The 14004-nt window shown below is 53.4% G+C and overlaps 5 protein-coding genes across 5 annotated transcripts; 4 read left to right on the top strand and 1 right to left on the bottom strand.

Moving 5' to 3' along the window:
- Positions 1-1857: 1857 nt before the first annotated feature.
- MYCGRDRAFT_88603 (uncharacterized protein) lies at positions 1858-3656 on the top strand (the record flags this gene model as incomplete). Its single annotated transcript, XM_003857752.1, has 4 exons — positions 1858-1882; positions 2175-2357; positions 3198-3298; positions 3462-3656. The coding sequence occupies 4 exons, from the start codon at positions 1858-1860 to the stop codon at positions 3654-3656; spliced, it is 504 nt and encodes a 167-aa protein (XP_003857800.1).
- A 2944-nt stretch (positions 3657-6600) lies between these two features.
- On the top strand, positions 6601-7578 carry MYCGRDRAFT_26212 (uncharacterized protein; the record flags this gene model as incomplete). The annotated part of the gene is made up of 1 exon (XM_003857753.1): positions 6601-7578. A coding segment is annotated over one exon (978 nt), but the record flags the coding sequence as incomplete, so codon positions are not given.
- Positions 7579-9057: 1479 nt separating this feature from the next.
- MYCGRDRAFT_88601 (uncharacterized protein) lies at positions 9058-9669 on the bottom strand (the record flags this gene model as incomplete). The annotated part of the gene is made up of 1 exon (XM_003855788.1): positions 9058-9669. One exon carries the CDS (start codon positions 9667-9669, stop codon positions 9058-9060), a length of 612 nt encoding a protein of 203 aa, XP_003855836.1.
- A 639-nt stretch (positions 9670-10308) lies between these two features.
- MYCGRDRAFT_32337 (uncharacterized protein) lies at positions 10309-11343 on the top strand (the record flags this gene model as incomplete). The annotated part of the gene is made up of 1 exon (XM_003857754.1): positions 10309-11343. A coding segment is annotated over one exon (1035 nt), but the record flags the coding sequence as incomplete, so codon positions are not given.
- Positions 11344-12695: 1352 nt separating this feature from the next.
- On the top strand, positions 12696-13504 carry MYCGRDRAFT_106733 (uncharacterized protein; the record flags this gene model as incomplete). The annotated part of the gene is made up of 1 exon (XM_003857755.1): positions 12696-13504. The coding sequence occupies one exon, from the start codon at positions 12827-12829 to the stop codon at positions 13502-13504; it is 678 nt and encodes a 225-aa protein (XP_003857803.1).
- Positions 13505-14004: the final 500 nt, after the last annotated feature.

The raw sequence follows: 14004 nt of genomic DNA, 5'->3' as shown, positions 1-14004 counted from the left end.
GCGATTAAGAGCGTATCCCCCTTATAGTATATTAACCGACGAAGTATACGCGTCTACTCCTCTCGAGGAGGGAAGCTAAATAATCGCGTAAGACATAGCTTTAACACTATCTTTTAAAGGGAGACGTACTCCTTATACTCCTTTACTACCTTATAGAGCTTATTAATAGCTAAGGTCGGAATAGTATCGATGCGAACATAGAACGGTCTAGCCGTAGGCTATACGGCGTTCCTCGTCTACTTACTAGAAGCACTAGTAGTAGGAACTCTATTAGTAGGAACTCTATTAGTAGGAACTCTATTAGTAGGAACTCTATTAGTAGGAACTCTATTAGTAGGAACTCTATCGGTGCGCGCATCGCGGCCGCCCTTAGCGCTAACCCCTAGTATACGCCGATTCTAGGTCCGCCTATATAACCTCTTCCGCCTATCGACTATCTTTAGCCTACCTAGCATCGTACTCTAAATAGTCGGGTTTAGTTAGGGTATATTAAGGTTAAGTCGGGGTATATTAAGGTTAAGTTAGGGTATATTAGGGTTAAGTCGGGGTATAGTAGGGTTAATCGGGCGTCGCTAGGTTTAGCTATAATCGACCGTAAACACTAGAGAACTCTATAAGAAGGTAATACTAAATAGTACTCCCGTAGGAAGGGATAAGATAGGGTCGCTTAGGATAAGATAGGGTCGCTTAGGATATATTAGGGTCGCTCGGGGTATATTAGGGTCGGCCGGGTTTAACTATACTATAAGAAAGATAACGTAGAGCGAGTATATAGGGTAGTTCGGGGTATATCGAGGTATACCGGGGTTAGTTAGGGTGTACTAGATTAAGTTAGGTTTTAGCGAAATCGATAGTAATTCGCGCCTATAGATACGGATATAGAGGACTACGACTACGATAACGGACGAACGTACGAGGACCGGATACGCGATAGCGATACGAGACACGTCGTCGCTATAAGTAGTAACTACTCTACGCTCGACAAGCGGTAGTTAGTATAGTACTAGATACGTAGAAATAGTAGATCGATAGACGCGTTATTTTATTTAGAGTCTTACTCTTTTCGGATATCTCTTTCTACGAGGCTAGTATACCCGCGCAATCGAAGTAGCGCGATAGGTTATTAGAAGAAACGAGGGGCGGTTTCGTCGTCGTCGTCGTCGCTAGCGTAGACGCTAAAATCCTAAACGCGCTACTCGAACGCGCTTTTCGACGCGAAGGTATATATCGACCGTTATATAGCGACGGCGCTCCGTTAAAATGTAGGCAATATATAAATCGGCTTTGGCGCTTACGATTGCACCCGGTTCGGAGATAGTAGAGGCGATGTTTATATAATAGTTAATAAGTAGATTTATATATAGTCGGAATCCTAAACGCGCTTTACTAAACATAGAACCAAAATCTCTTAGACGCTTCGCGAAGGACTTTAACCTAACTAATCAAATCTAGTCGTCTTATTAGTCGGGGTCTACCTGGGTCTTGTGGGGTCTTTAATTCACGCTAAATATGCAAGGCCCTCGCGAAGATGAGTCTGTGCTTGCTGAGATAACATGTATGATAAGCCCACCGCCACACGATCGTGTATCCTGTACCCTCCTACTCCCTGCTCGCGTCTTCTTGCACATACCTCTCTCAAAGAGGGGCTCGGAATAAGCATTCGTCCAAGACAAACACCCAGATGATCAGCAGTCTTTGTCCATCACACCTCAAGACGTACAAGCGAGCTTCTTTCCGCACGCATGTCTCACAACGGGTACCTGCACAACCATTCATTCCTTTCGCGGAATTCCGCTGCAACACATCACAAACCTGTCGTAGGTCGTGCTTGAGCATTGGGTAATCTCGGGTCCCGACATGTCGCATGTCTTTATCCGTCGGGGTAAGTTGCACAAAGGTCGAATGTGACAGTGTGGATGGACGAGGGTCTCTTTGTCCGTAAGAGGGATTCTTCGAGCAGTGTGCTACATCAAACGTGATGAGATGGTTGGAGCCGATGTGAACAGTCAATCTTGTTGAGACGAGGTCTCAGAGCTTGAATTGCTGGGAAATCGGCTTCGCTTTGTTCTGCTGCTCGATGAACGACCGTCAAACATGCGAGTACTCGTCGGCCAATACGACGCTGACCCCACGTCAATGAGGCATGATTAACGCTGTATCACACTTACGTACAGCCTCCACAACACTTCGCCTGCCAGAGACAGTCCTGATCGTATGGACCTCCAACACGGCGAGCGACACCTCCATGGCCGATGTCCGGCTTCACACCTCAAAAATCCATGGTTTATGGAAACAAACATTCACACTTCATCATCTCACCTTCACATTCACACCTCCACGATACTGTCGCGACGATGGTAGAACTTCGCAGCAGCAACAAAACCACCAGTGGAGGACCCAATTCCCACATCAAGAAGAAGTGTCGCATCGAAGCCATCGAAGCGGAGGAAGGCTTCACAAACCGAGAGGGCTGCAAAGAAGCAGCGTGGAAAGAGGAAGACACTCGTGAAGCACCAGCACCGGGAGCAAGAAGCCGAGGTTGAGGTGGACAGTGCTATCGACGTTGACCGTTCTAGCACGTCCAAAATGTCTCTCCACGGCACCGAAGTCCTTCGAGAGACCCTCCCCTGACCCAGCGACGTCCATGGCCTCCATCGGGCAGACTCCCTATCGAGAGTGTGTAGTTCTGAAGAAGCGAAGTCGTCGCTCTGCATCCGCTCACCTTTCCAGACCTCCACAAGCGACGCCGAACCGTGGAGATGGATTAAGTTCAACCCCAGCCGGGACAGCATCCAGGAGCGGCCAGGAAGCCGACTCTAGGACCAACAGACGACAGCTAAAAGATGCTGCATGAGATTTTATGCAACCTCGTGCGAGGGATCTCAGTCTGGAACGCTCAATCTCACCGCCATGTAGTATCTAGCAATACTTCTCGGACTTCTTAAAAGGCACTTTTCAACACTTGAACGAACAAGAAAAGTTCAGAGTATACTATGCAGTTGTAACAAAGCGGTAGTCCGCTGAACTCCTGCGTCTGGAGCTTCGCCGAGTTGAGCAGGTGCTCCTGGATAGTCGCAAAATGCTGTGAGCCCGTATCGAACGAAAGTCGAAGAGAAGTCTCCTGAACTGGCTGCTCGGAGTAGGTCGACAAGATCCACACAACTCACCTTTACCTGGTGTATATCAGCTTCTGCTAGGTGAGACTTTACAAGGTCCCTGGGTGATGTTCGCTGCACAGCCGTGCGGTCTGGCCTTGCATTGGCCTGGCGTGAAGGGTATACCTTCCTCACCTGTATGGGTAAGTTGATGACCACCATCATCGTGGGCGCATCGTCACCCAGTGGAGTCTCCACGATTCAAGGAGGAGTAGGTACCAGGCAACAGCCTCGGTGGCGGGAACGCAACAGCCGCTTCACTTTCACTCTTCAAAGCACGGCACATCGACCAGCACCTCTTTACAGGACGAACCTCGAAATGGCACAAGTGCCGAATCTCCCTTCGTGAGCCTGTTCGACGAGGCGTTCGAACGCGCCGAATCTCCTTTCGTGAACCTTCTCGAAGAGGCCGCCGAAGGCATCGAATTTCCTTCCGTGGACCCATCGAAAGCTACCGGCATGGCCTTCATTCATGTGCAAGAGCTTCAGGGTGCCAAGTAGAGAATCAGGATACGGATGGGGCGGCTTGAGAAGCTCAAGGCCGAGCACGGGAATCGCATGGAATGATACAAGATCCTGCAGAAACAGGTTGACAAGGTTAAGGACAACCAAGACTACACCGCAACATCAATCATTCCTATCACAAAACCGCTTTTTACACTCACTTACGCTGAACATGTGCACACAGGGATATCCCAATTACACGTGCGGTTGCAGGACCAAGGGCGCGTTCAAGCAGTGCCCGACCCTCTTTAGGATCTGCAGTCGAACTTGCAGTGCGAATACGTGCCCGCGGAGGAGCTCGAAGTGAGGAATCACTGCGCAAAACACTCACCGAACGTGGACAAGGCCACAGTCGAATATCACAACCGTCGCCAAGATCTCGTCGCAATCTCCTCGCCTGTTCATGGAAATGGTCCCGTTGAGCATCAGAGGTACATACGCATGGCCCGCTGCCGGGTCGTGCTTTGGTGTTGTGATGATGTGTCTCATGAGCGTATGGCGACTGTGGCTTCGAGCCGACAGACAGATAGTCGACAGCTTGCCATCCGCTGGAAGCGCAAGTAATGAGCCATGCATCAGGTCATTTAGATCGGTGAAGAATGCCTTCACTTCGTTTTTGATGCATGTTCGCATGTTGACCGGTTGAGCCTCATTGCGCGATGCTGGCACGCGAGGTGTATAGTTCCCTCAGGGGCAGAGGACACATGGAGTTCTGGCACGAAGAGAAGCAGCTGTGGCCGCGGCGCAGAGCAGCGCGGAGATGGGAGGTCCCGGATTCCTTCAGTGGGAGTTCAGGCACTCCCGCTATCTGGCTCAAGGTCATGTCCCGATGGCGCTCAAGGCCCGAAAATATTCGTGGCGAGGCTTGAGGTCGGCGAATTCATCATCGTGAGGCATTAAGAGGCGGCAGGCGTTGGCGCGCAGTGGGGTGACGCTTGTAGTGGTGCATATTAGCGATGGTAAATATCTGAAAAGCTCGCACCCGCTTTCGACAGATTGAGTGTCTCCAGAGCTGTCAACATCTTGCTCATTGAGATCGTGAGCCAGGGTTGTAGATGCGTACGGGTCGAGTGTTTGGTGCTGTGTCGTGCTCCGCTGAGTGGGCCGACGGGAATGTACTAGCAGGTTTGCCATGTTGAATGACCGAACGCAAATTGCAATGATCGAAAGACACCACTGCATAGAAGATCGAGCCTGTTGTCGATGCCTTCATGATTGCCACATCGTTGTACAGTGCAAGATGTGGAAGGTCCATGTGCTTCCGCGCAGGTTCTGCTCTTCCAACATGTGCCTAGCACGCACCTAAAAACGATAGGATCGGAAAGTAGCCAAAACGAAAGAGAGGAACGAACGAAGCAGGATCCAAAAAAGAGACAGCATGAAAGCAAAAACAAGTTGCACATAACCTCCCGATCAAAAGAAAGAATCGACCTTGCCGGGATTCGAACCCGGAGCCTCTGGCGTCGGAAACCAGCACTCTACCGATTGCGCTACAAGGCCTGATAGAAGCTCACATCTTGTGATTCGTGCGATTGATGAATATCACGGATTTGGCGGGGCCTATGTCAGTTGATGGAAGTTCTCCCGGTGGAGGGGGAAGTTCTGCCGGAGAGGGGAGAAGCGGGAGGGAGACGCGCAGCGGGACGCGTCGACTGCACTTCGCGGGAGTCCTTTGGGCGTTGCGTTTGGACGTGCATCGTTGACGGACACTGGCGATGCGACCGCGTGGGCACGTATTGGCTCCAGGAACGCGAGACTGCAGGAGGCTGACGCGCAGAGGGAGAGGACAGCGCTGCATGAGTATCGCGGATCGGCGGGCGTTGCAGACAGACATTAGCTGGACAGGCTCTCGCGAACGGTTACCTGCAGACCGCTGGTTTGCGGACTTTGAATGCTGTCTTCTGTGCATTTTCGACTGCATATGTAAGCCGGACCGCACAGGAGCAAACATCGTAGAGCGGGAGGGTCAGGGCCGATGAGCTTCCAGCACCAGTCTTGGACACTTCTTTGATCAGGCACACGACCAACGACGGAGCCGACGGTGGCTCTTCGCGCAAGCGCCTGCTCTTTGCATTCGTCCATGGCTTGGAGCTGCGGGAATCCTTAGGACCTGGCATATCCGTACTCGCATGCCGCCGTCTCCAACCATCTGGTCTCGAATGGCAAATACCATGCTCACATGTCGTGATTCCGCCAGTTCAGCCTGAGATTGCTTCCACGATGGCCTTTTCCTCGCTCAGACCTTGAACGCAGCGGAGCAACGGCGAAGGTCGTCTGGTCTGTCGAGCTATACTTGCCACCTTACCACTTACGTCGCGAGCCAGACCCATTGTCCTGCGGCTTCACGGTACCAACTCCAGGCCCGTATCTCTTGGATCCGGATTGAGGAAATTGTCGTTGGGCAGAACCGTTGGAGCAATGCCGTCTTCTCATTCTTCTCGCTGTCGCATACGATCTTCCATCGCGGCTCGGCAGGGCTTTGATCAATCCATGTGCTGATGAACATGGTCATGTTGTCATCTACTATTGTCACGATAGTTGTGATGTTGAGATGGAAGGATGGAAGCATGAAGTGAGGTAGAACAGACGTCGCTGCCCTTGAATATTTCTAGTTCAACGCCTCGGCTGAACAACAGCTTCCCCCTGCCCCGCTCGGGCCGACCGTGAAAGTGAGAACCGAACAACCAGAGAGACCATCGTCAACATCCTCCCTCCCTCTCCTCGACTCGTCCCGTCAATGTCAACGATCCTCACAACCACCACACCCTCCCTCACACATCAACTCCACCGTCTTCTCCGCCTCCCACCCTCCCTCCGCGTCTTCTCCACCACAACCACCCCCCTCTCCCAGCTCACCTCCGACCTCCAAAAACAAACCATGTCCAACGGCTACTCAACAAAAGGCTACTCCGAATCGTCCAACCCCAAAAAGCGCCCTCCCCCCTCCATCCCCCGCCCCTCCGCCTCCGTCCTCGTAATCTCCCCCAACAACCAAATCCTCCTCCTCCAACGCGTGCGCCAATCCTCCTCCTTCCCCTCCGCCCACGTCTTCCCCGGCGGCAACGTCTCCACCTTCCACGACGGCGATGCCCCTCCCCCGGACCATCCTGGCCGCCACGTCGACAGCGAAGTCTACCGCCTGGCCGCGATCCGCGAGACGTTTGAAGAATCGGGGATCTTGCTCGCGAGGAATAATGGGTTTGGGAGACTAATTGAGGTGCCGGAGGAGGAGAGGGAGGAAGGGAGGAAGGCGGTGCATGGGAATCAGGTGCCGTTTACGCAGTGGTTGAGTCAGAAAGGTGGACGGGCGGATTTGGATGGGTTGTTGCCTTTTACACGATGGGTGACGCCGACGAATGTGCCGAAACGGTTTACGACGCAGATGTACCTCTACTTCCTGCCGACGCAATCTACGACTCCGCTGGGAGCAGAGGGGAAAGAGCAAGAAGAGGAGGAAGTGCGGATCCCCGTTCCCACAACCGATGGAGGGCTTGAACACACAACCGCACGATTCCTCCCCGCGAGCGCATGGTGTCGACTCGCACAGGAAGGGCGAATCATCCTCTTCCCACCGCAATTCTACCTCCTCCATCAAATCGCACAGCACTTTGATGATCTCAAGGCGCCGACGGATTATGCGAGTATATCGAAAGAGGCGGTTCCGAGGGAGGAGTTGGAGAATCGGAGGAAGGCGTTGGTGGAGTTTGTGAAGAGTGGGAGTCCGCCGTGGACGGAGAAGTGTATTAGTCCAATTGTGCAGCCGCCGAGAGATGGGAAGCCGAGGGAGGACGGGAGGGCGGTGTTGGGGTTGAATCGGCCGGGACCGGAGTTGGAGAATGCGGGGCTGGAGAGGAGCGGGGTGAGGGAGGAGTGTGTGTTGGTGGATTTCCAGAAGGGAGGGCCGAGGAGGGTGGCGGTCATTTCGAGGGAGGAGGCGTTGGGTAGTGGTGCGAAGCTCTGAGGGGCGGTGCGATGTTGGCGATATCTGGGAGGAATCTGGGAAGACAGTTGACGCGGGTGTCAAGAAAGATACAGCTGGAGATGTAGGCAATAGCAGTCCTGCTTGGAACACAGTCCTGTCCATTCTCTGAGCTCTTATCATAAGCCATGCTCTTCTTCTCATTGATGTCCTTGTGTCTCATCTGTCGCCCCGTCTCCTGACTACCGTGTCCACCAACAAGCTCCCCCCTTCAACTCCTCTTCTTCGCCTGCACCGCTTTCGCCGTCTTCAAACTCGAAAACCCCATGCCATAATTATAAACCAAACTGCCCCCTCCACTCGCACTCGCAAACAAAAGACCCATCACCAGACCCTCCACACCCACCATCCACCCCCTCGGCGTCACATTCCCCACCTCTTGACTCCTCACCCACCACAACCACGTACTCGCCGCCACCGCAAGATCGCTCCCAATCGCATGGGAAATGAGAACTTTATTCTTCTCTTTAATCGTCTTGCCGTCCGGCTCGAAGAGGCCTTGTTTGGAGATCGAGAGGATGGCTTGTTGCACGCCGGAGAGGATGGCCGGGATGGAGGCTAGGAGGCCGAGGGCGAGGAGGGAGTGGGAGGTTGTGTGGATTGTTGTGGGGGAGAGGAGGGAGGAGGTCGAGAGGATGGTTGGGAGGGAGGGTTGCGTGTGGGCGAGGATGTCGAGGGTGAAGGAGAGGGAGAGGAAGGCGAGGGGGAAGTGGACTGTGGCGGGGTGGACGGGCCTGGGAGGGGAGGGGGGGTTAGTTGGGTGGAAAGGGAGGGGTGGGGGGTGGTTTACATGTTGGTGGTGCTTTGAGGTTATGGGAGGTCGTTGTTGGTCGTGGTGGTTGTCTTGGTCTTGTTGGTCGCTGAAGGGTTTTGTTGGATGTTGTTGTAGAAGAGAAGGAGGAACTTGGAGGAGGAAAGTCGGTCTTCGCTTCGGTTTATCACTTCCCCAAGATTCTTCCGTTGAGGAGAGCCGGGAACGAAGTCCGTCAGTCAGGAACGAGGAACTGGAGCTTGGAGCTCTGAAATCCGCCGAAGGTCAGCAAGTCAGCAGAATTGTGATTGGATATTCATGGGCAGGGGTCGGCATCTTTAATCAATTGCTCCCAGGGGGTCGGTTAATTGTCTTCCCCTTCCTTCCTTCTGTCTCTTCGTGATCAACACTCACAGCAATGCATCAACCTGGATACCGCTCATAGATGACAACCCACATCAGCCGAACCCCTCCTCTGGACTCCTTAACATGCCTGGTCTCATGCTCCAAGAACTCCGCCAAATCATCATACTCCTCATGCTCGACCTCGCGCAGATCCCAGATCTTCCACTTCGCCTCAGCAGGCATATCCGTCGTCCGCTTTGGTACGGTAAGCACGTAGTATTTATTACGATGCTGCTCGCAACCGCCCACTTTCAGAGCACATATCAGATCCGGAGCCCGAGATATGAATCGCGGCGAATGAACATCTCATACGGCATCTCATTCGGAGGACGACTTCGTTCATCGTGAGCGTAGACGAGCTGCGTGAAATTCGTCTCGGCCGGAACTCCAGCTGCATTGATACCCATCACAGTCGAATATAGTACATCGAGATCTTCAGGCAACTCCAGGTTCGTGGCATCAACTCCCAAACTCGAAGCCTGCTGTTTCAACCCCGACTTGATGTTCTCGAGCAACACCTTCCTCCGATCTGCAGACAACGGCGGTTCGATCAAAGGCTCCTCAACGAAGTCCATGAGGTCTTCGAGACTTGGGCTGATCTGTATTTGCTCGTGTACCTCTGCTTCTGTGGCGCCTGGACTGTGGCAGCTTCCGGATCCACCGAAGAAATTCAAGGCCTCCTGATATATAGTCTTGGTGAACGCGCCTTCGTGCGTCCAGCCTTCGCAGCGATACTCTTCTTCATGGGGAGGCGGCTTCCATCGATGTGCGATTTCTTCGACGGATCGTCTCATCTCCCGATGGTTCACGGCTTCAGCGACTTCGCCGTATCTCCTGATGACTTGTGGCAGTCGTGACGTGTTCTGGGAGGTCATGACTGACTTGGGTAAAGCGGGTCTCTTGTTAGTTCGATGGTCGCTCAAATGGACATCTACGCGGACAGAGACCTGGTCGTCGATTTCATGGCAGTGACTCAGGTGGACTCTTCTGAAGCCACCGTTCGACTTTGTCAATCATCATCCCCATGCGTCGTACAGGATCGAGTTCCGGAGTATGAGTATCGGTTAAGAATGAACATCTTAAACAACGATGATGTTAGCTCTGAGAGGATACGATCAACATGGGAGCTTGAACCTCGAGCATGAGCTCCAGACCCGAAGATCGGAACGCCGGGAGAAAACCACCGGAGGTACCACTTTTTCCTACGCCCTTCAGCTCGACCGTTCCAGTACATGTTGCTAGCCATACATGTGCTTTGGCTCATGCACATCACATCTTCTCTTCGACTTGGTTAGCATTCACATCAGAACAATAGCAATTTCCCAATTCCTCCATCATGGCAGGCCAACCCATTCCCATCCCCGCCAGCGGTGAAGATCTCAAGATTCTATGCATGGCCGACCTGAAAGCAGCCGCCGACAAGAAACTCACCAGAACAGCAAGAGGTATATACCACAAAGACGCCAACCCATTCCTCCTCAACAGGACACTCCAACTAACGAAATCTCCCAGAATTCTACAACTCCGGCTCAACCGACCAAATCACCGTCTCCGAAAACACCACCGCCTACGCCAAATACCGCCTCCGTCCCCGCGTCCTCGCCGACGTCTCCAAATGCGACACCTCCACCACCTGTCTCAACCGCCGCATCCCATTCCCGCTCTGCATCTCTCCCGCGGGACTCCAAGCCATGGCCCACCCCGACGGCGAGCTCGCCACTTCCCGGGCCTGCGCCCGCCGCGGCTTGAACATGGGAATCTCCAGCTACGCCAACTACTCCATCTCCGCCATCCGCTCCGCGGGAAAAGGAGTGGGTGATATCGCCCATGCGATTCAGCTGTATACGCTCAAGGACCGGGATTTGCAGCTTAGTATTATCCGGGAAGCGGAGGCGCAGGGCTGTACGGCGATTTTTTTGACTGCTGATAGTCCGGTTCTGGGCGTAAGATATAATGAATGGCGGAATGATTTTCGTATTCCCGAGGGACTGGGGAATCCGATCATGAAGCGCAGCTCGGAGCAGATTCGGAAACAGACACATGACGACGGATTTGCGTCGGTGATGGTGGACGACCACTCATGGGCGAGGGAGATTCCGTGGCTTCGATCCGTGACGAAGATGCAGATCTGGATCAAAGGCGTGCTGACAGCGGAGGACACTTTGAAAGCGATCGAGTGGGGATGCGACGGCATTCTGGTGAGTAACCATGGTGGACGACAATTGGATGGCGTGCCGGCGAGTATCGATGCCCTCCCGGAATGTGTGGAAGCCGCGAAGGGGAGGATAAGGATCCATATCGATGGAGGGATCCGCAGTGGGACAGAGATTTTCAAGGCGTTGGCGTTGGGGGCGGAGTGTTGTTGGGTGGGGAGGCCGGTGTTGTGGGGACTGGCGTATGATGGGGAAAAGGGCGTGGAGAGGATGTTGGAAATGTTGGAGACGGAGTTTAAGAGGTGTATGCAGTTGACGGGGTGTACGAGGGTGGAGGATATTTCGAAGGCGTGTTTGGGGGTGGTGAGGAGTGATGGGCCTTTGGCGAGGTTGTGATGGGTTGAGGGAGGGCGGGTGAGGGGATTGGAAGGCTGTGTTGTACTTCGACCTACCATGTCGTTGGATGTTGACAGTCCTGATGTGCAGGCAGGTCCAAATCCGATCCTGGCGGTTCTTCATCGACTGTGAACAAGAGACGATATGCTCATACGGAGGGTGTCGCGCCAAAGCATGAATTCGTGGTCCCACCCTTTAGACACGATACCGGCAATTCAAAGTCGGTATCCTCGACCATTGGGAGGAAGTATGTCGATTGCTATCACATATGAGAGGACTCAAGGAGGCGGTGGGGTTAAGAGTGGTATTCTTGCACGGACTTGAGGAAGTTTGCGAGCTGCATGTCTCCGACTCAAGCTGTGCTCAACACCGAATACTTCGACAAGAGGATGCAATTGGAGATAGCGAAGAGCTATGATCTGCCTTGATCTGTCATGTCGTCGAATGTCGATGGTCCTGGTGTAGCGAGGGCAGATTTGGATTCGATCAAGGCGAATCGATTGTGATTGTGAAGACTTACTTACCTTGGGTTTGCTTGGAGTTTCTGGGTCATTCCCGCCAGCCTTTTTACCGACAGTTCGACTTGGATTATGCTGTACCGTATACTGCACACGTATACAGCGACCTGGGCGGTAAACCATGAGTAGCTTCGACTCCAGCCGGACTTTGATCCCGGAAATCTCGCAATGACCATGACATGGACGTGTCGACAAATGCCGCAATATGACACGTGAAAGAGATCCTCCGCCAAGTGCCCAGATTGTCGTTCGTGGATGGAGAGAACTCTCAGCTGCCAACTCCCAAGCCTCCCGCCGGATGTATTGCTGCTTACATCATGCTCCACTTTGCCGTTGATAGATCTTCGCCCCGCCATTTGGAAGATATGCCCCTCTTCACTGATAGACTGGTCATTGATCATACGAAGATTGGCGTGAGTTACAGAGGATGTATCTCCGTTCCATGGAAGAACAGGCAATGCTTTCATTCAATGCTGTTGACATCGTGGTGAACGGCATCTCCTGCAGAAGCATGGTTATATTTACCACAACAAGGTAGAGCAATGTCGAGCTCCGGCAATCCTCGGCCAGCCTCTCCCATCCACCAGTCCAGCCAAGTCGAGTTCCACATTCGATAGATCTCGCTGACAGAGCATGATTTGCTGGCAAATGGAAGCAGCAGTGGGGATTCGGGATGTACCTGCAGGCTTGGTAAAGTCAAAGGAAGTAGCGATCACGATTGAGGAGCAAGACGGAAGCGTCGGCCCACACGCGACCTCTCCCTCCTTGGAGACTTGAGTCTATTCGTCTTGTTGCACTTCTTTCTCTTACATCCTGTCTTTCTCCAAATCACACATATTTCTCTCGCTTGACGAGAGACAATAACCACGGCAAAGCAGAGATTGTCGCCCGCACTCTTGACTTGACATACGATCACCACTTTGCGACCTCAAACGACCTCTCGGACCATCCTCTCAACCGCAATCATGGCTCCCCGCGCCCGCCGCCCAGCAATGTACAACACACCCGCGATCCGCACGGGCGGTATGGGCCTCCTCCAAGTCGAAGCAATCACCAACCGCCCCCTCTCCATCCAACGCCGCCACCTCGCCGCCTCGGTCCTACGCATGCGCGAAATCGAGCCGGATGAACTTTCATCCAGCGAATGGGTCGCGTTTCTCGTCATGGATACCCGCGAACGCGACCGCTGGATCGCAGACTTCAGACAACGACGGAGGGCGAGTACGAGTTCGAGCAGTTCGAGTGGATCGTCGGCGGCGGACAGAGGGAGAAACAGCTATGACAAGGCGGAGGAGGCGAGGAGTGAAGCGGCGAGGAATGTCGCTCCTGTTGCGTCTGCGCCTACGCCGGCGGTGAGGATGGATACTTCTGCGGCTGGGTCGACGCCGTTTGTGAGTTTGTGGGTCAGGCATTTGGAACAGCTGGAGCAGGGTGACAGTGCTGGCGCTTCCGCGAGCGAGTACAATGTTCGTCGTCCCAGACATGCTCGCCGCTCTGTGGATACTATGGATGCTCCGCCGACGTACGATATTGCGGTGAGGACTGGCACGCCACCGCCTGCTTATGAGCCGAGATCGGATGATGAGGATTCTTCGCGGTCGAGGATCCGGAGATGGGCGGACTCGCATTTGAGCAGGCCTTGAGAGGGGGAGGCAAGAGGCGGAGGTTTATTTTGTTTCGGTATATTGGATTTTCCGGCATTTGGGATAGAAGGGGAGTGACGGAGAGGCACGAACGGTTGCAACGGTGCTGAGCTCAAACTGACAGGACGAAGGACCGCAGGCTGGAGTCCGCTGCATCTTTCTGAGGCATACGAGCATGATCTTTCAAGGCGAGCATTCAGCGAGGACGACAAACAGCATCCCATTGCAAACTCGTCCGGTGGAGACAGGTACCTACAAGGCCTCCCCTGCTCCGGTCGACTATATGTGAAAATACCATGTTTTGAAGGATCTGACCAATCGAATCCACGATTTCAACCTGGCACGACAGGGAAGACGACCGCACTAAGAGGTCACTCTCACGCCAAGATCGGACCGCTCTACCAGCAATGGGATGCACTTGGAATGAAATTGATGTGGCTACGAATGGATGCATGAGAAGACGAGACGATGTTTCCGGGTTAAAAGTACCGATCTCTCCT

The sequence above is a fragment of the Zymoseptoria tritici genome, chromosome 1 (genome assembly GCF_000219625.1).
Source record: "Zymoseptoria tritici IPO323 chromosome 1, whole genome shotgun sequence".
NCBI classification, from domain to species: domain Eukaryota; kingdom Fungi; phylum Ascomycota; class Dothideomycetes; order Mycosphaerellales; family Mycosphaerellaceae; genus Zymoseptoria; species Zymoseptoria tritici.
Note: the sequence above shows the minus strand (reverse complement) of the source record. Positions and strands in the feature narration are given on the sequence as shown.